General features: G+C 43.4%; 1 protein-coding gene across 1 annotated transcript in view; it reads left to right on the forward strand.

The window, feature by feature from the left end:
* Positions 1-21,433, forward strand: part of LOC110496862 (adhesion G protein-coupled receptor B2) — a 472,722-nt gene that overhangs the window by 378,109 nt on the left and 73,180 nt on the right. Inside the window, exons 19-23 of the mRNA XM_036953306.1 lie at positions 1,584-1,686; positions 2,044-2,194; positions 5,049-5,118; positions 7,654-7,720; positions 12,245-12,330. Coding sequence (XP_036809201.1) covers positions 1,584-1,686; positions 2,044-2,194; positions 5,049-5,118; positions 7,654-7,720; positions 12,245-12,330 — 477 coding nt within the window. The remainder of the gene's footprint in view (positions 1-1,583; positions 1,687-2,043; positions 2,195-5,048; positions 5,119-7,653; positions 7,721-12,244; positions 12,331-21,433) is intronic.

Genomic DNA, 21,433 nt, shown 5'->3' on the forward strand with positions numbered 1-21,433 from the left:
GGGGGAGAAAATCCCGGGTTGGCTCGACAGTGGAGCAGTCCACTCCAAAACTCCAATTAGGCCTAATGGAGAACCAATGGGCGAAGGCATAGCCAGACTCTCAGACTGGGGAGATTAATTGTGTGTGAGAGAGAGGGGGGGGGGGGGGGGGTATGGAGAGTGACATCAGTGGTAGACAAGGAGGGAGAGAGAGAGATCATGAAGGAGGGACAGAGAGCGAGAGACTGTGATGGAGGGATGGAGAGGGGGGAGAGAGAGTGACCGTGAAGGAGGGATGGATAGAGAGAGAGATTGTGAAGGAAGAACGGAGAGAGAGGGAGAGAGAGAGATTGTGAAGGAGGGATGGAGAGAGAGAGGGAGAGAGAGAGATTGTGAAGGAGGGATGGCGAGAGGAGGAGAGAGATCGACTGTGAAGGAGAGATGGAGAGAGAGCGAGAGAGAGAGAGAGAGATTGTGAAGGAAGAACGGATAGAGAGAGGGAGAGAGAGAGATTGTGAAGGAAGAATGGAGAGAGGGAGGGAGAGAGAGATTGTGAAGGAAGGATGAGAGAGGGAGAGATTGTGAAGGAAGAATGGGGAGAGAGAGGGAGAGAGAGATTGTGAAGGGGGGATGGAGAGAGGGAGAGATTGTGAAGGAAGAACAGTAGGCTGATCTAGAGCAGATGGCAGGTATCCTAGTGGTTAGAGCCTAGTGGTTAGAGTCTAGTGGTTAGAGCCTAGTGGTTAGAGCCTAGTGGTTAGAGCCTAGTGGTAAAAGCCTAGTGGTTAGAGCCTAGTGGTTAGAGTCTAGTGGTTAGAATCTAGTGGTTAGAGTCTAGTGGTTAGAGTCTAGTGGTTAGAGTCTAGTGGTTAGAGCCTAGTGGTTAGAGTCTAGTGGTTAGAGTCTAGTGGTTAGAGTCTAGTGGTTAGAGTCTAGTGGTTAGAGCCTAGTGGTTAGAGTCTAGTGGTTAGAGTCTAGTGGTTAGAGTCTAGTGGTTAGAGCCTAGTGGTTAGAGTCTAGTGGTTAGAGTCTAGTGGTTAGAGCCTAGTGGTTAGAGTCTAGTGGTTAGAGCCTAGTGGTTAGAGCCTAGTGGTAAAATCCTAGTGGTTAGAGCCTAGTGGTTAGAGTCTAGTGGTTAGAGTCTAGTGGTTAGAGCCTAGTGGTTAGAGTCTAGTGGTTAGAGCCTAGTCGTTAGAGCCTAGTGGTTAAAGCCTAGTGGTAAGAGCCTAGTGGTTAGAGCCTAGTGGTTAGAGCCTAGTGGTTAGAGCCTAGTGGAAAAAGCCTAGTGGTTAGAGCCTAGTGGTTAGAGCCTAGTGGTTAGAGTTTTGGGCCAGTAACCGAAAGGTTGCTAGATCGAATCCCCGAGCTAAACAAGGCAGTTAACCCACTGTTCCTAGACCGTCATTGTAAATAAGAATTTGTTCTTTACTGACTTGCCTAGTTAAAGAAAGGTCAAATTAAAATGAACACATGACCATGTTCAGGAAAGGAATCAGTCCATCAGTTCAACTTCATCGCTTCACATTTTGTTTCCCCTCTTTCCTCCTTCCTTCTTTCTCTTCTTCTTTTCATTCTTTCTGCATGTCTTTCTCTTTGTCTCTCAGGTATATCCGTTCCGAGAGGTCTATCATCTTGGTCAATTTTTGTCTCTCCATCCTGGCCTCCAACATCTTGATACTGGTTGGACAGTCCCAGACACTCAGCAAGGTGAGAACAGGACACACACACGCACACGCAAACACACAAACACACACACACGCAAACATGCACGCACACACAACGGCCGTCAATTCAGTTATAGTCATGTTACACATTGTACTGTTGTTTATCTATTCTAGTAGATTATTTTGAAGAGCCTCAATCAGGTGTCAAAACTATTTTAGGTAGATTACTACTCACCTCTGCTCTGTCAACTGTTGTTGTTGATTATCACTCCTACATTCTCATTCCTTTATCTGTTTCTTCTTTCCTACACCTTCATCACTGTCTGTCACTCTGTCACTATCCCTCTCCCTCACCATCTCTCTCTTGTCCTCTCTCCTCCCTCACCATCTCTCTCTACAGGGCCTGTGTACTGTGACTGCTGCTTTCCTTCATTTCTTCTTCTTGGCATCGTTCTGCTGGGTACTGACAGAGGCGTGGCAGTCTTACCTGGCTGTGATTGGCAAGATGAGGACACGCCTCATACGCAAACGCTTCCTGTGCCTGGGCTGGGGTAGGTACACACACACACAGGCATGCACAAACATAAACACACACATAAACCCACACAAACATATCTCAACCATACAGGGTCTGCATACTGGAATAAAGGTGAAAGTTCACAATAACTTCCATCTTCCCATCCACATACATTAGGTGGAGAAATGATTCTGATTGTTTTAATTCTGTCACACTGCACAGTCAGTCAGTGTCCTGTTGAATGCGTCTCCTGTACAACAACCTCATGCCTTGCTAAAGGAGATGACAGAGGATAAGAAATGCTATTGGATAACATCTCCTCTGACAGAGGCAAGATCCAGGGAGATAGAACCTAGCAATTACAAGCAATGGAATCCCTGCTCCCATTCATCCCCTGTTCTTATCCCTTATCCATCCACCTATCTGATCCATTAAGTCACTGATGCCCTTAACGGATATAGAGTCCCAAATGACACCTTATTCCCTATTTAGTACTCTATATTTGACAATATTCCATCTTTAGTGCACTACTTTTGACCAGGGGGTTATGGTCAAATGTAGTGAACTAAATTAGGAATAGGGTGCCATTTGGGATTTAGACATAGCAATGCTGGGATGTATGAATGCCATAAAGTCACATAGATTGAGAAAACATGAAACAGTATTAAAGGGAGGGAGGGAGGGAGGCAGGGAGTGTGGGGGGGAGGGAGGGAGATAGATGAGAACAACTTATCAGGGATACGTCCCTAGATGTTGCAATTTTAACTCGAATACTGATCGAAATCAGTCACCATGACAACGGCAGATTGTGCAGAGTCGTGAGGGAGTGTGTGTGATGTGTGTTTGTGTTTGAAAAGGCATCATATTTATGTAACGTTAGCACCCCACCCAGCCACACCACATCTCTTTTTGTAATGTGTGATTTTCTAATTGCAGTTCATTTGCTGGCATTGTCACAGCTTTGTTAATTACATTAATATTTCAGTCATACTCATTACGGACCCAGCATCATTTTTTGACACACACACAAACAATTTCTCTATCTCACTCACAAACATATGCTCATGCACAAACACACACACACACACACACACACACACACACACACACACACACACACACACACACACACACACACACACACACACACTGGTTCAAGGAAGCACAATGCATCACAGAAGAAAATCCTCTTGTCGTAGAGTGAGATGAAAACAGCAGGCACTGGACAGGGACCCTACGGAGTATGTTAACCAAGGCTGTAATACCCTTAGTAGTGAACTCTGATCCTTACTAGGCCTACTTCTCCTGCCTCGGGCTAGTCCCTGTTACATCCCTAGATACATCCATTAACTAAGAGAGAGTGACTAGAGGAGGTAAGTCCCCATTATGTCCATGTGTATTTCAGTCTACAGTCACACGTTACATGTCCGAGTTAAATTACAGTACATTTTCTTGGTCTAACTGAATTTCAGTGTTGCAAAATAGCACATTGTGTTGATGTATTGTCAAGAGGATACATCTATTCTCTTGCTGATATATATTTGTTCTTCTATCATCCTCTCCTCCTACCATCCTCTCCTCCTACCATCCTCTCCTCCTATCATCCTATCTCCCCCATCATCCTCTCCTCTTATCATCTCTCTCCCTATCATCCTCTCTCCCCATCATCCTCTCTCCCCATCATCCTCTCTCCCTATCATCCTCTCCTCCCATCATCCTCTCTCCCCCATCACCCTCTCCACTTATCATCCTATCTCCCCCTATCATCCTTTCCTCTTATCATCCACTTCTTTAATCATCCTCTCATCCTATCATCCTCTCTCCCCATCATTCTCCCATCATCCTATCTCCCCATATCATCCACTCTCCCCTATCATCCTCTCCTCCTATCTCCCCCATCATCCTCTTCCCGTATCATCATCTCTCCCCCTATCATCCTCTCGCCCATCATCCTCTATCCCCATCATCCTCTCCCCCTATCATCCTCTCCTCCTATCATCCTCTCCTCCTACCATCCTCTCTCACTATCCTCATAGCATCCTCTCTCCCCATTATCCTCCTGTCATCCTATCCCCCCTATCATCCTCTCCTCCTATCATCCTCTCCTCCTATCATCCTCTCTCCCCATCGTCCTCCCATCATCCTATCTCCCCATATCATCTTCCCTCCCCATCATCCTCTCCTCCTATCTCCCCCATCATCCTCCTATCATCCTATCTCCCCATATCATCCTCTCTCCCCATCATCCTCTCCTCCTCTCCTTCTATCTCCCCCTATCATCCTCTCTCCCATCATCCTCTCTCCCCATCATCCTCTACCCTACCATCATCTCCTGCTACCATCCTCTCCTCCCATCATCCTCTCCTCCTATTATCCTCTCCTCCTATGATTCTCTCTCCCCATCATCCTCTCCTCCTTTCATCCTCTCCCCCTATCATCCTCTCTCCCCATCATCCTCTCCTCCTATCATCCTCTCTCCCTATCATTCTCTCTCCCTATCATCCTATATCCCTATCATCCTCTCTCCCCATCACCCTCTCCTCCTCTCATCCTGTCTACCTGCTGCTTGTATTTCTATCATTAGTCTTTTTCCTGTGTATGTCTCTCTATATCTTTCATTCTCTCCCTTCTTCCTTCTGTCTTGCTTCCTCTCTCCCTCCCTCGCTCCTGCTCCCGCTTCCCTCTCTCTCTCTCTCTCTCTCTCACTCACTCACTCACTCACTCACTCACTCACTCACTCACTCACTCACTCACTCACTCACTCACTCACTCACTCACTCTCTCAATTCAATCAATATCAATGAGCTTTATTGGCATGGGAAACATATGTTTGCATTGCCAAAGCAAGTGAAATAGATAATACATCTCTCTCTCTCTTTCTCTCTTAGGTCTCCCAGCCCTGGTGGTTGCTGTGTCAGTAGGTTTCACTAGAGCCAGAGGTTACGGTACACCCAGCTAGTGAGTACACACCTATGACCTGTGACGTCTTAACTCCATACCCAACATGGCTTTTCATCATTAGCACTCTGTGTTTCTGAGTATGGTACTGTGATTTGCAGTGCACTTTTCAATGGTAACTGAGAATTAACATGCATGCATACCTATTGATTATAGAAGAATATAACTTCCAAATGCCCCATTAGCTTAGTTCAGCTGTCGTACCCCATCAGAACACAATGTTTGTTAACACTGTAAATGTAAACAAGCGCTGTATAGCCTCAAACCACGGTTAAAACTATACTTTTTATATCATGGGTGGTCAGTCCTTGTATCCATAGCTCTGTCTATGAATTTGAGAGTGGTTACGGATACACACACACCACACACAAATAGACTGCAGCTGTAAACTTTTAACTCTTCACATACAGTATTTTAAAGAGCCAGGGAAGAGGCTTTTACAGCACGAGCAGACGACCCTGCATGACCTTGGATCTAGACCAAGGTCTTGAACTCCACTGTACAAAAACTCCCACGTTTCCATTTACCCTGCACTTTAGAGACTCAAAGATCAAGGATATCAACAAGTTGTGTATGGTCATGTGACTTGCAGTGCACTTTGGGTCATATATACAGGGCCTTCAGAAAGTTCACACCCCGTGACTTTTTCCACATGTTGTTGTGTTACAGACGGAATAAAAAAATTCCTAGACTGGCCTACACTGCTCTACACTGGCCTACACTTGCCTACACTGCTCTACACTGGCCTACACTGCTCTACACTGGCCTACACTGCTCTACACTGGCCTACACTGGCCTACACTGACCTACACTGGCCTACACTGCTCTACACTGGCCTACACTGCTCTACACTGGCCTACACTGGCCTACACTGGCCTGACCCATAATGTCAAAGTGGAATTATGTTTTTAGATTTTTCTACAAATTAATACAAAATTAAAAGCTCAAATGTCGAGCCAATAAGTAGCCAACCCCTTTTTTATGACAAGCCTAAATACATTTAGTAAACATTTGCTTAACAAGTCACATAATAAGTTGCATGGACTCATTATGCAATAATAGTGTTTAATATGATTTTTGAATGACTACCTCATCTCTGCATCCCACACGTACAAATATCCCTCAGTCATGCAGTGAATTTCAAACACTGGTCCAACCACAAAGATCAGGTAGGTTTTACAATTCCTCGCTAAGAAGGGAACCTATTGGTAGATTGGTTAAAAAAAAAAGCTTTAATTGAATTTTCTTTAAGCATAGTTATTAATTACACTGTGGATGGTGTATCAATACACCCAGTAACTACAAAGATACAGGCTTCCTTCCTAACTCAGTTGCCGGAGAGGAAGGAAACCGCTCAGGGATTTCACCATGATGAAATGGTAACTTTAAAAGAGCGACAGAGTTGAATGGCTTTGATAGGAGAAAACTGAGAATAGTTCAACAACATTGTAGTTACTTCACAATACTAACCTAAATGGCAGAGTGAAAAGGTGGAAGCCTGTACAGAATAAAACATTTCAAAACATGCATCCTGTTTGCAGTTAGGTACAAAAGTAAAACTGCAGAAAAGGTGACTAAGAAATGTACGTTATGTTCTGAATACAAAGCATCATGTTTGGTGTGAATCCAACAAAACACATCACTGAGTACCACTCTTCATATTTTCAAGCATGGTGGCGGCTGCATCATGTTATCGGGTATGCTTGTCATCGGCAATGACTAGGGAGTTTTTTGGGGATAAAAAGAAATGGAATAGTGCTTAGCACAGGCAAAATCCTAAAGGAAAACCTTGTTCAGTCTGTTCCAACAGACACTGGAAGACAAATTCACCTTTCAGCAGGACAATAACCTAAAACACAAGGCCAAATATACACTGGAGTTGCTTATCAAGATGACATTAAATGTTCCTGAGTGGCCTAGTTACAGTTTGAACTTAAATCAACTTGAAAATCTATGGCAAGACTTGAAAATGGCTGTCTAGCAATGACGAACAACCAACTTGACAGAGCTTGAAGAATTTAGAAAATAATAATGTGCCAATCTTGTACAATCCAGGTGTGCAAAGCTCTTAGAGACTTACCCAGAACGACTCACAGCTCTAATCACTGCCAAAAGGTGATTCTAACATGTATTATTGACTCAGGGGTGTGAATACCTTTGTAAATGAGATATTTACGTATTTCATTATTAATACATTTGCATACATTTCTAAAACATGTTTTGACTTTGTCATTATCAGGTATTGTGTGAAGATGAGAGTCAAAAAATATATTTTATATGTTTTGAATTCAGGCTGTAACACAACAAAATGTTAAATGAGTCAAGGGGTATGAATGTTAATCCCCTAAGTAAATACAGGTTTTAATTGCCTGTATTGGAAGTCTTAGGTACCCCTAAAGACAAATAGCAAAGTGGTTCTCACACATAGGTCCTAGTCATTAAACACAGACTAAAATACATTTGACAGAACAGGGCTTATGCGCTAAAGAAGTTTTACATTCATAATAATGCTTTTTTCTCTCTCTCTTAATTTAGTTGTTGGCTGTCCTTGGAAGGCGGGCTTCTCTATGCCTTTGTCGGTCCTGCAGCCGTCATCGTATTGGTGGGTACCCACTTTTATCCCTGTTCTCATTGGTCATTCTGGCTCTCTGTTGGCAGGCTTGTCCCGCCTCTGAACTTATCATCCTCCCTTTAGCTATTTGTTATGCCTGTCGTACAGATCAGAAAGGGGTCAGAACTACATATGGTTTAGATGGCCCCTGAGGGTTGACATACCATAGCAACCTTTTTACCACTCTAGGTCCTCATCAGGCTCCCATCACTGGAGGACAGGGGGAAGATAAACACCACAGTCATTTATTTGTTAATTTGCCACTAGCGGTTTCTTTCAGAGTTACCCGTGTCAGACAAATATGGAAGAGAACATTCACAGAGAAAGCATTCTCCAATGTGCCACTACACAATCCTATCTCCTAGCTGTCTCTTTACCTTCTACTGTGCCTCACTGGCATCCCTATGTTGAGGGCTAAACATGATTTACTTGTTAATTGTTTGACTAACTGTGTTCTGGTACCCTCCTTCAGCCTTTTCATCATTTGCAGCCTTTTCAACCTTTCCAAGGTTTCCATTACTGTAAAGCATGAGTTCACTTCTTTAGGCATAGATACAGTATATTTATCGGAGTCAATACAGTACTAAGAGAAAATTGTATAGATGTGTCACGGCTTTCTTCCTGGGAAGGAGAGGCGGACCAAAACGCAGCGTGGTTATAGTTCATGGTTCTTTAATAAGAAAACTCAAACATGAACAAACTACAAAACAATAAACGTGAAAACCGTAACAGTCCTAACTGGTGCATAAAAAACAAAGACAGGAAACAATCACCCACAAAATACCCAAAGAATATTGCTGCCTAAATATGGCTCCCAATCAGAGACAACGATAAACACCTGCCTCTGATTGAGAACCAATCCAGGCAACCATAGACTTACCTAGACACCTAAAAGAACACAACCCCATAAAATCTACAAAAACCCCTAGACAAGACAAAACACATAAATCACCCATGTCACACCCTTGCCTAACCAAAATAATAAAGAAAACAAAGATAACTAAGGCCAGGGCGTGACAGTACCCCCCCCCCCCCCCCCATCCCCCCCAAAGGTGCGGACTCCTGGCCACACACCTAAACCCATAGGGGAGGGTCTGGGTGGGCGTCTGTCCACGGTGGCGGCTCTGGCGCGGGACGTGGACCCCACTCCACCATAGTCTTAGTCCGTTTTTGTAGCATCCTAGGAACGGCGACCCTCGCCGCTGACCTAGGATTGGCAACCCTACTAAATGGCCCCACTGGACTAAGGGGCAGCTCCGGACTGAGGTAGCTCAGGCTGGTTGGCGGCTCTGGCGGATCCTGGCTGAATGGCGGCTCTGGCGGATCCTGGCTGTCTGGCGGCTCTGGCGGATCCTGGCAGACTGGCGGCTCCAGCGGATCCTGGCGGCTCTGGCGGATCCTGGCTGACTGGCGGCTCTGGAAGATCCTGGCTGACTGGCGGCTCTGGAAGATCCTGGACAGACGGGAGACTAGCAGCTCTGGACAGACGGGAGACTCTAGCAGCTCTGGACAGACGGGGGACTCTAGCAGCTCTGGACAGATGGGAGACTCTAGCAGCTCTGGACAGACGGGAGACTAGCAGCTCTGGACAGACGGGAGACTCTATCAGCTCTGGACAGACGGGAGACTATCAGCTCTGGACAGACGGGAGACTCTATCAGCTCTGGACAGACGGGAGACTCTATCAGCTCTGGACAGACGGGAGACTCTATCAGCTCTGGACAGACGAGGCGCACTGTAGGCCTGGTGCGTGGTGCCGGCGCTGGTGGTACTGGGCCGAGGACACGCACCTCAGGGCGAGTGCGGGGAGGAGGAACAGGGAGTACTGGGCTCTGGACACGCACCAGCCCTCCGGTGGCAGCCCCGCGCACCAGGCTTCCTGTGCGTGGAGGTGGCACTGGATAGACCGGACCGTGCAGGCGCACTGGAGCTCTTGAGCACCGAGCCTGCCCAACCTTACCTGGACGAATGCTCCCGGTCGCCCTGCCAGTGCGGCGAGGTGGAATAGCCCGCACTGGGCTGTGCAGGCGAACCGGGGACACCATGCGTAAGTGCTGGTGCCATGTACGCCGGCCCAAGGAGATGCACTGGAGACCAGATGCGTAGAGCCGGCTTCATGGCACTTGGCTCGATGCCCACTCTAACCCGGCCGATACGAGGAGCTGGTATGTACTCCACCGGGCTATGCACCCGCACTGGGGACACCGTGCGCTCCACAGCATAACACGGTGCCTGCCCGGGCTATCTCGCTCTCCAGTAAGCACAGGAAGTTGGTGCAGGTCTCCTACCTGGCTTCGCCATACTTCCTGTGTGCCCCCCCCCAAGAAATTTTAGGGGATGACTCTCGGGCTTCCTACCGCACCGCCGTGCTCGTTTCTCCAACTCCATTCTCCTATAACCCTCCTCACACTGCTCCAGTGAATCCCAGGCGGGCTCCGGCACTCTCCCTGGGTCGAACGCCCACCTGTCTATCTCTTCCCAAGTCGTATAATCCAGATTCTGCTCCCAAATCCAATAATCCTGACATCGCTGCTCCTCCTGCCGCTGCCTGTCACCACGCCGCTTGGTCCTGTTGTGGTGGGTGATTCTGTCATGGCTTTCTTCCTGGGAAGGAGAGGCGGACCAAAACGCAGCGTGGTTATAGTTCATGGTTCTTTAATAAGAAAACTCAAACATGAACAAACTACAAAACAATAAACGTGAAAACCGTAACAGTCCTAACTGGTGCATAAAACACAAAGACAGGAAACAATCACCCACAAAATACCCAAAGAATATGGCTGCCTAAATATGGCTCCCAATCAGAGACAACGATAAACACCTGCCTCTGATTGAGAACCAATCCAGGCAACCATAGACTTACCTAGACACCTAAAAGAACACAACCCAATAAATCTACAAAAACCCCTAGACAAGACAAAACACATAAATCACCCATGCCACACCCTGGCCTAACCAAAATAATAAAGAAAACAAAGATAACTAAGGCCAGGGCGTGACAAGATGTTTGTGTGCTATGCAACTTCAGTTGTTATAAAATAGGGAGAAAGATGCTCATTGGAAGCAATGGTCCTCCTGGTAATCCTTCTAAAACTCCAAGGTACACCTCTATATTTAGTTAATAAGCCTTTATTAAAACAATAACAATATTCTACTTTGCAGAGAGTAGAATGCCTCTGTGGCTTTGTTAATAACGGATATCTCTACCTTATGCTTCTTTGTAGGATTAGTGACGGCAGCTTGCGGGAGTTCCTGTGTCAATACGCACACTATCAATTATCCAGATGAACACAGGCACTATATTACAACTGTGTGTGTGTGTGGGTCGGTGTGTGTGTATGTGCATGTGGGTATATGTGTTTGTGACAAACCAGGTGTTTGCAATGTGTGTGTGTACATCTATAGCTACTGTTTGTCCCTGCTCACCTCGTGTTGTGTTCGGGTGGCCCCTCAAACAAACAGATGTAATTGAGAGGAGTACATCAGAGGAACACAGGCCTCCCCCAGGATGACCGTCTAATTAATGAAGAAAATAATAAATCTAGCCTTCGGCACATAACGGGGCTGGAGACCGGCGTCTCCCACGGTAATGGGGCCGGACATGACGGGAATGTCAACAGGAAGGAAAGACGCAGATGAAAGCATCAAACAACATGGAAGACATGAACATCTAAAACAAATCAGTGCAGATTCATGGTTGAAAATGAGAGATCAATGAAGTGCTCAGTGTCGTAGAGATATAGATTACTATCGAAAGACAAGAAACGAAAAATAAATGTTTCTGCTGTATCAATGCAGTCAAAACGAAGGTTAGTATGGAAAAACATTCAATCAGAAAACAGACGGAGGTCGCGGAGTAAAGATCACTAATCTCCTTTCTAAACTCCTTTCTCTTCTCAAGGTGAATAAACAAGCTTTTCTATGGCAGGCAGTGGGAGCAGACTGACATGAAGAGAGACAAGGGATTCAATTTGGTAGGACAAGGTTAGGGTCACGTGAGAAAGTGAAAGAAAGAGAGAAGGGAGAGAGGGGAGGGAGAGGAGTAGAGAGGGGGAGCAAACGGGATCAGGATTTAGAGTGACATGTCACTGATGTGGAAAATCTCCCAGATGGGCAGGATTTCCGAATGGAAAAGTGCTGCTTGGCTGGGGTATGTCTGTTTGCATGTGTGAATGAGTGGCTGGGTGCATGGGTGTGTGTGTATTGTGAATCAGTGGGTCAGGGATCACAGCTGTAAGGAGGCTTAATAGACCCCCTCTGTCCTAAACAGGACATGGTCGGGACAGAGGGGCGGAGACTCAAGACACAATCTGCCCACTTCTACTACATCACCCTGTCCATTGATTATAGTGATTGCAGAGCCTTGTCAAGAAGCCTGAATCAAATTACAATAAAACTGGACATGAATCTGATTATTTACTCTCTCTCTCTCTCTGTCTGTCTGTCTGTCTGTCTGTCTGTCTGTCTGTCTGTCTGTCTCTCTCTCTCTCTCTCTCTCTCTCTCTCGCTCTCTAGGTGAACATGCTGATTGGCATTGTGGTCTTCAACAAGCTCATGTCTCGAGATGGCATCTCGGACAAGTCTAAAAAGCAAAGAGCTGGGTAGGTAGACCAGACCTAGAACTATAAAACTAGAACAGTCTGCCTGTCTCACACCAACACACACCATGCATGGACCATTCATTTCTTAGTTCATTTTTTTGCATTTGTATTGTTGTATTAATGCATTGTTGGAGCTAGAACCATAAGCGTTTCGCTGCATCTACGATAACATCTGCAAAATATGTGTCCAATATGTGTCCACAACCATCTACATGCTCAGCATCTACCTGGAGGGGCAAGGACTCTTCACTGTTTTGGGATGATTTGATTATGCGTATACAATATTTACTTGTTCCAGCAATATAAATAGAGTGACTATAAACATGAATCAGGTCAATGGGTGTCTCTCTAGTGATTCTATTTCTATGGTTCCTGCATCCTTATCTGCGTAAGAGATCTTATGGAGAAAGAGGAGTCCCACAAAGATGCAGACAAAGAGAAACCACGAGTATGTCAACTCTGAACACACAAATAGACTGCTGTCGCGTCCGTCATAACGATGAGACCAAGGCGCAGCGTGAAAAGAATCCATTCATCTTCTAATAAAGAAACATCAAACAAACTAACAAAAGAACAAAACGACCGTGACGCCATATAACACGAGTGCTGACAGGCAACTACACATAGACAATAACCCACAAAACCAACATGGAAATGGCAACCTAAATAGGATCCCTAATCAGAGACAACGATAAACAGCTGTCTCTGATTGGGAACCAATTCAGGCCACCATAGACCGACAACTGCAGTTATAAGCCTTTAACTCTTCACATACAGTATGTTAATGAGCGAGTATAGAGGCTTTTTACATTACTATACAAACACTCCTACACATTTTCATTTACCATGGCCTGTAGAGACTCAAACATCAAGGATGTCAACATCAATGACATAAATACCACTCAGTCTATTTTGACTCTACAGAGGCATTGCAGGAACATACAGTATATCTAGTAGCTACTGTGATAATGACTTCCAGGGTGACATGATTGACTATGATAATGTGTAGACGATATACAAACAGACTAAGGTCATGGACATGCATACAGTTTACGTATAATGATTCATAATGCAGTCTCACATACACACACACATATGTATGGGCATATACACACACACATGCATCGACACAGATACACACACACACATGCATCAACACAGATACACACGGGGACACAACACACACACACATTACAGTAGAGTGGTTTCCTCTAGTCCCTGGTCTGTAATTCCATCAGCGGTGATTTGTCATTGGTACTAATCCAATGAGCAGAGATTTCAATGTCCTCCCAGCTAAATCCATGCTTTCATTTCCCTGCAAATTGATTTGATCTCTCGCTTCTCTCTCTTCTCTCTCTTCTCTCCATTGTCCTGTGATGTCAAATCAATCTTGTTGCTAGGTGCTCTGGGGGTTAATTGTTTAGTTCTCTATATGAGGGTTGATGGTATAGTTCTCTATATGGGGGTTAATGGTATAGTTATCTATCTGAGGGTTAATGGTATAGTTCTCTATCGGGGGGTTAATGGTATAGTTATCTATATGAGGGTTAATGGTATAGTTCTCTATATGAGGGTTAATGGTATAGTTCTCTATATGAGGGTTAATGGTATAGTTCTCTCTCTGAGGGTTAATGTTATAGTTCTCTATATGAGGGTTAATGGTATAGTTCTCTCTAGGGGTTAATGGTATAGTTCTCTATCTGAGGGTTAATGGTATAGTTCTCTATATGAGGGTTAATGGTATAGTTCTCTCTAGGGGTTAATGGTATAGTTCTCTCTAGGGGTTAATGGTATAGTTCTCTATATGAGGGTTAATGGTATAGTTCTCTATATGAGGGTTAATGGTATAGTTCTCTATATGAGGGTTAATGGTATAGTTCTCTCTAGGGGTTAATGGTATAGTTCTCTCTAGGGGTTAATGGTATAGTTCTCTATATGAGGGTTAATGGTATAGTTCTCTCTAGGGGTTAATGGTATAGTTCTCTCTAGGGGTTAATGGTATAGTTCTCTATATGAGGGTTAATGGTATAGTTCTCTATATGAGGGTTAATGGTATAGTTCTCTATATGAGGGTTAATGGTATAGTTCTCTCTAGGGGTTAATGGTATAGTTCTCTATATGAGGGTTAATGGTATAGTTCTCTATATGAGGGTTAATGGTATAGTTCTCTATATGAGGGTTAATGGTATAGTTCTCTCTAGGGGTTAATGGTATAGTTCTCTATATGAGGGTTAATGGTATAGTTCTCTATATGAGGGTTAATGGTATAGTTCTCTATATGAGGGTTAATGGTATAGTTCTCTATATGAGGGTTAATGGTATAGTTCTCTCTAGGGGTTAATGGTATAGTTCTCTCTAGGGGTTAATGGTATAGTTCTCTATATGAGGGTTAATGGTATAGTTCTCTATATGAGGGTTAATGGTATAGTTCTCTATATGAGGGTTAATGGTATAGTTCTCTATATGAGGGTTAATGGTATAGTTCTCTATATAAAGGTTAATGATATAGTTCTCTCTCTGAGGGTTAATGGTATAGTTCTCTATATAATGGTTAATGATATAGTTCTCTCTCTGAGGGTTAATGGTTTAGTTCTCTATATAATGGTTAATGGTATAGTTCTCTATCTGAGGGTTAATGGTATAGTTCTCTATATAAGGGTTAATGGTATAGTTCTCTATCTGAGGGTTAATGGTATAGTTCTCTATATAAAGGTTAATGATATAGTTCTCTCTCTGAGGGTTAATGGTATAGTTCTCTATATAATGGTTAATGATATAGTTCTCTCTCTGAGGGTTAATGGTATAGTTCTCTATATAATGGTTAATGATATAGTTCTCTCTCTGAGGGTTAATGGTTTAGTTCTCTATATAATGGTTAATGGTATAGTTCTCTATCTGAGGGTTAATGGTATAGTTCTCTATATAAGGGTTAATGGTATAGTTCTCTCTCTGAGGGTTAATGGTATAGTTCTCTCTCTGAGGGTTAATGGTATAGTTCTCTCTCTGAGGGTTAATGGTATAGTTCTCTCTCTGAGGGTTAATGTTATAGTTCTCTCTCTGAGGGTTAATGGTATAGTTCTCTATATAATGGTTAATGGTATAGTTCTCTCTCTGAGGGTTAATGGTATAGTTCTCTCTCTGAGGGTTAATGGTATAGTTCTCTCTCTGAGGGTTAATGGTATAGTTCTCTATATAAGGGTTAATGATATAGTTCTCTCGCTAGGGGTTAATGGTATAGTTCTCTATCTGAGGGTTAATGGTATAGTTCTCTATATAAGGGTTAATGGTATAGTTCTCTCTCTGAGGGTTAATGGTATAGTTCTCTCTCTGAGGGTTAATGGTATAGTTCTCTATATAATGGTTAATGGTATAGTTCTCTCTCTGAGGGTTAATGGTATAGTTCTCTATCTGAGGGTTAATGGTATAGTTCTCTCTCTGAGGGTTAATGGTATAGTTCTCTATATAAGGGTTAATGATATAGTTCTCTCTCTGAGGGGTTCTCTCTCTGAGGGTTAATGGTATAGTTCTCTCTCTGAGGGTTAATGGTATAGTTCTCTATATAAGGGTTAATGATATAGTTCTCTCTCTAGGGGATAATGGTATAGTTCTCTATCTGGGGGTTAATGGTATAGTTCTCTATATAAGGGTTAATGATATAGTTCTCTATATGAGGGTTAATGGTATAGTTCTCTATATGAGGGTTAATGGTATAGTTCTCTATATGAGGGTTAATGGTATAGTTCTCTCTCTGAGGGTTAATGGTATAGTTCTCTATATAATGGTTAATGGTATAGTTCTCTCTCTGGGGGTTAATGGTATAGTTCTCTATATAATGGTTAATGGTATAGTTCTCTCTCTGGGGGTTAATGGTATAGTTCTCTATATAAGGGTTAATGATATAGTTCTCTCTCTAGGGTTTAATGGTATAGTTCTCTATATGAGGGTTAATGGTATAGTTCTCTATATGAGGGTTAATGGTATAGTTCTCTATATAAGGGTGAATGGTATAGTTCTCTCTCTGAGGGTTAATGGTATAGTTCTCTATATAAGGGTTAATGATATAGTTCTCTCTCTAGGGGTTAATGGTATAGTTCTCTATATGAGGGTTAATGGTATAGTTCTCTCTCTGAGGGTTAATGGTATAGTTCTCTCTCTGAGGGTTAATGGTATAGTTCTCTATATAATGGTTAATGGTATAGTTCTCTCTCTGAGGGTTAATGGTATAGTTCTCTCTCTGAGGGTTAATGGTATAGTTCTCTCTCTGAGGGTTAATGGTATAGTTCTCTCTCTGAGGGTTAATGTTATAGTTCTCTCTCTGAGGGTTAATGGTATAGTTCTCTATCTGAGGGTTAATGGTATAGTTCTCTCTCTGAGGGGTTCTCTCTCTGAGGGTTAATGGTATAGTTCTCTCTCTGAGGGTTAATGGTATAGTTCTCTATATAAGGGTTAATGATATAGTTCTCTCTCTGAGGGTTAATGGTATAGTTCTCTCTCTGAGGGTTAATGGTATAGTTCTCTCTCTGAGGGTTAATGGTATAGTTCTCTATATAAGGGTTAATGATATAGTTCTCTATATGAGGGTTAATGGTATAGTTCTCTATCTGAGGGTTAATGGTATAGTTCTTTCTCTGAGGGTTAATGTTATAGTTCTTTCTCTGAGGGTTAATGGTATAGTTCTCTCTCTGAGGGTTAATGCTATAGTTCTCTCTCTGAGGGTTAATGGTATAGTTCTCTCTCTGAGGGTTAATGGTATAGTTCTCTATATAAGTGTTAATGGTATAGTTCTCTCTCTAGGGGTTAATGGTATAGTTCTCTATATGAGGGTTAATGGTATAGTTCTCTATATAAGGGTGAATGGTATAGTTCTCTCTCTGAGGGTTAATGATATAGTTCTCTCTCTAGGGGTTAATGGTATAGTTCTCTATATAATGGTTAATGGTATAGTTCTCTCTCTGAGGGTTAATGGTATAGTTCTCTCTCTGAGGGTTAATGGTATAGTTCTCTCTCTGAGGGTTAATGGTATAGTTCTCTATATAAGGGTTAATGATATAGTTCTCTATATGAGGGTTAATGGTATAGTTCTCTATCTGAGGGTTAATGGTATAGTTCTTTCTCTGAGGGTTAATGGTATAGTTCTCTATATAAGGGTGAATGGTATAGTTCTCTATCTGAGGGTTAATGGTATAGTTCTCTATATGAGGGTTAATGATATAGTTCTCTCTCTGAGGGTTAATGTTATAGTTCTCTATATAAGGGTTAATGGTATAGTTCTCTCTCTGAGGGTTAATGGTATAGTTCTCTCTCTGAGGGTTAATGGTATAGTTCTCTCTCTGAGGGTTAATGGTATAGTTCTCTATATGAGGGTTAATTATATAGTTCTCTATATGAGGGTTAATGGTATAGTTCTCTCTCTGAGGGTTAATGGTATAGTTCTCTATCTGAGGGTTAATGGTATAGTTCTCTCTCTGAGGGTTAATGGTATTGTTCTCCATATAATGGTTAATGGTATAGTTCTCTCTCTGAGGGTTAATGGTATAGTTCTCTATATAAGGGTTAATGGTATAGTTCTCTATCTGAGGGTTAATGGTATAGTTCTCTATCTGAGGGTTAATGGTATAGTTCTCTCTCTGAGGGGTTCTCTCTCTGAGGGTTAATGGTATAGTTCTCTCTCTGAGGGTTAATGGTATAGTTCTCTATATAAGGGTTAATGGTATAGTTCTCTATCTGAGGGTTAATGGTATAGTTCTCTATATAATGGTTAATGGTATAGTTCTCTATCTGAGGGTTAATGGTATAGTTCTCTCTCTGAGGGTTAATGGTATAGTTCTCTATATAATGGTTAATGGTATAGTTCTCTATCTGAGGGTTAATGGTATAGTTCTCTATCTGAGGGTTAATGGTATAGTTCTCTCTCTGAGGGTTAATGGTATAGTTCTCTATATGAGGGTTAATGCTATAGTTCTCTTGATGAGGGTTAATGTTATAGTTCTCTCTCTGAGGGTTAATGGTATAGTTCTCTCTCTGAGGGTTAATGGTATAGTTCTCTCTCTGAGGGTTAATGGTATAGTTCTTTCTCTGAGGGTTAATGGTATAGTTCTCTATATGAGGGTTAATGGTATAGTTCTCTCTCTGAGGGTTAATGGTATAGTTCTCTATATAATGGTTAATGGTATAGTTCTCTCGCTAGGGGTTAATGGTATAGTTCTCTATATAATGGTTAATGGTATAGTTCTCTCTCTGAGGGTTAATGGTATAGTTCTCTATATAATGGTTAATGGTATAGTTCTCTCTCTGAGGGTTAATGGTATAGTTCTCTCTCTGAGGGTTAATGGTATAGTTCTCTCTCTGAGGGTTAATGGTATAGTTCTCTCTCTGAGGGTTAATGGTATAGTTCTCTCACTGAGGGTTAATGGTATAGTTCTCTCACTGAGGGTTAATGGTATAGTTCTCTATATAAGGGTTAATGGTATAGTTCTCTCTCTGAGGGTTAATGGTATAGTTCTCTATATAAGGGTTAATGGTATAGTTCTCTATCTGAGGGTTAATTATATAGTTCTCTATATGAGGGTTAATTATATAGTTCTCTATATGAGGGTTAATGGTATAGTTCTCTATATAAGGGTTAATTATATAGTTCTCTATATGAGGGTTAATGGTATAGTTCTCTCTCTGAGGGTTAATGGTATTGTTCTCTATATAATGGTTAATGGTATAGTTCTCTATCTGCAGTGTAGATTGGCTTGTTCCCCCAAGCCGCTATGGGGATCAAGCCAGTTAACATACACACACAAAGGACATACACACACACAAAGGACATACACACACCCAAAGGACATACACACATGCAGAGGACACACACATGCAGAAGACACACACACGCAGAGGACATACACACATGCACAGAGAGAACAACACCCAAGGACAAGATCCCTCAGACACACACATGCACACAATGCACATAGACACACAGACACAGACACAGACACACACACACACACATACGCACTCGGTCTATCAACCTTTGAAATCGGTCCCATCCCCCTGCAAACACTGAACCTTTTGGTGCAGTACGCTTCTGCTTAAATGGGCCTCACAAACAGAGAGATTGACAGACACACACACACACACTCACAGAAACATACACTTACACACACTGACACACACACACACACACACACACACACTCACAGAAACATACACTTACACACACTGACACACACTGACACACACACACACTGACACACACACACACACACACACACACACACACACACACACACACACACACACACACACACTCACATTCCCTCCATCCCCATGCTAATAGGACAACTTGCCATTAGTTTTAGTGTATTTCTGTGGATGGCACTAAGGCAATGAGATGTGCTGGGAGGCTAATGTAGCATAGCAACACTACGTACTGCCCCATCAGTCTGCACTGAGCATTACACACACACACACACATCAGCAGCAGCAGCAAGCCTCTCTTTAATGGTCTAGCTGTGTTCTCTCCCTGTCTGACCTCAGTAGACTCATTGCCTGGCTTCCTCTGAGAGGACAAGTACTCTGAGAGTATTTCACACACACACTGCACTACACACACACACACACACCAGTCTGCGGCTGGTTTCGGATGTGAGGGAAAGCACTCCAAGAGTCAATGAAGCTTCACATTGAGTCAGCACTAAACAACCCTCAGCACAGTTCCCCCAACACACACACACACACACATTTATACACGCACAGCGATATCAATAAAAAACACTGCGCACACCGCTTTCAACACACACATAGAGCATTCAACACAAACACACACACAAAACCAACTTGACTCACTCTGCCCGATCCATGACTTTATTACTGTCCAGACACATCTGTATCATGGTTCTAGCACTGAGCCACTGAGGCCTATTGGTAATGACCAGGGCCCCCAGACTGGCCATTAGCAGAAGACCTCAACAAGCTGTTTAGACTGGCCTGTCCCAAACACCCACACAAACTAATCATCACTGAAATAGGTCATGAACAGAAAACACACACACAGACACACACGCTGGGGGGAGATAAACAGTTGGTCCTGGCAGTTCCCGTCTGTCTCACTGTACATTGTTATTAATCAGTGTTAGCTATATTGTTAGGCAGTTCCTCTGCCTCCTCTTTGCTCTTTCTTTTCTCACTTTCTCTCACTGCCACCCTCTCTTTCACTCACTCTCTCTCTCTGCTCTACTTCCTCTCGCTTGCGTTTCTCTGTCACTGCATTCTGTCATGATCTTTGTATTCTGACTTGTTGTCCATTGCTACTACTTTGAGGTTTGAACATTTTTCTCCTTTTTTTTCTGTGTTCCTCTCCCTCTCTTCTTGTCCATCTGTCCTTCTGTACTTTTTGTCTCCCTTTGCAAACGCACAACCCATCCATTCCTCACTCTCATGTGTGTGAATGTGTGTATGCGGTTTGCGCCCCAATGCTCCCATTACTTGTTAAATGTGTGTGTGTGTGTGTGTGTTTCCGGTTGTGTGTTTTCCTTTGTCTTTTGTGTGTCCTTCCTCCCCCCTTGCCTGTGTTTGTGCCCTACCCCTCGTGTGTATCTTCCCTCGTCGTGTGTATCTTCCCTCGCCGTGTTTGTATCCTCCCTCGTTGTGTGTATCCTCCCTCGTTGTGTGTATCCTCCCTCGTCGTGTGTGTATCCTCCCTCGTCGTGTGTGTATCTTCCCTCGTCGTGTGTATCTTCCCTCGCCGTGTTTGTATCCTCCCTCATCGTGTGTGTATCCTCCCTCGTCGTGTGTGTATCCTCCCTCGTCGTGTGTGTATCCTCCCTCGTCGTGTGTGTATCCTCCCTCGTCGTGTGTGTGTGTGTGTTTGTGTGTCTTAAAGTCCACCGCTGGAGGCGTCGCGTAGCAGACTGCTCCTGAAATGCTCCAAGTGTGGTGTGATCTCAAGTACAGCTATGTCCAGCTCTACAGCCAGCAGCGCCATGTTAGTCCACACACAGACACACACCCAGACACACAGCCACACACACACACAGACACGCACCCAGACACACACACAGACACACACACACACACACCCAGACACACACACACAGACACACACACAGACACA

Source organism: Oncorhynchus mykiss, chromosome 18 (genome assembly GCF_013265735.2).
Source record: "Oncorhynchus mykiss isolate Arlee chromosome 18, USDA_OmykA_1.1, whole genome shotgun sequence".
Classification (NCBI taxonomy): domain Eukaryota; kingdom Metazoa; phylum Chordata; class Actinopteri; order Salmoniformes; family Salmonidae; genus Oncorhynchus; species Oncorhynchus mykiss.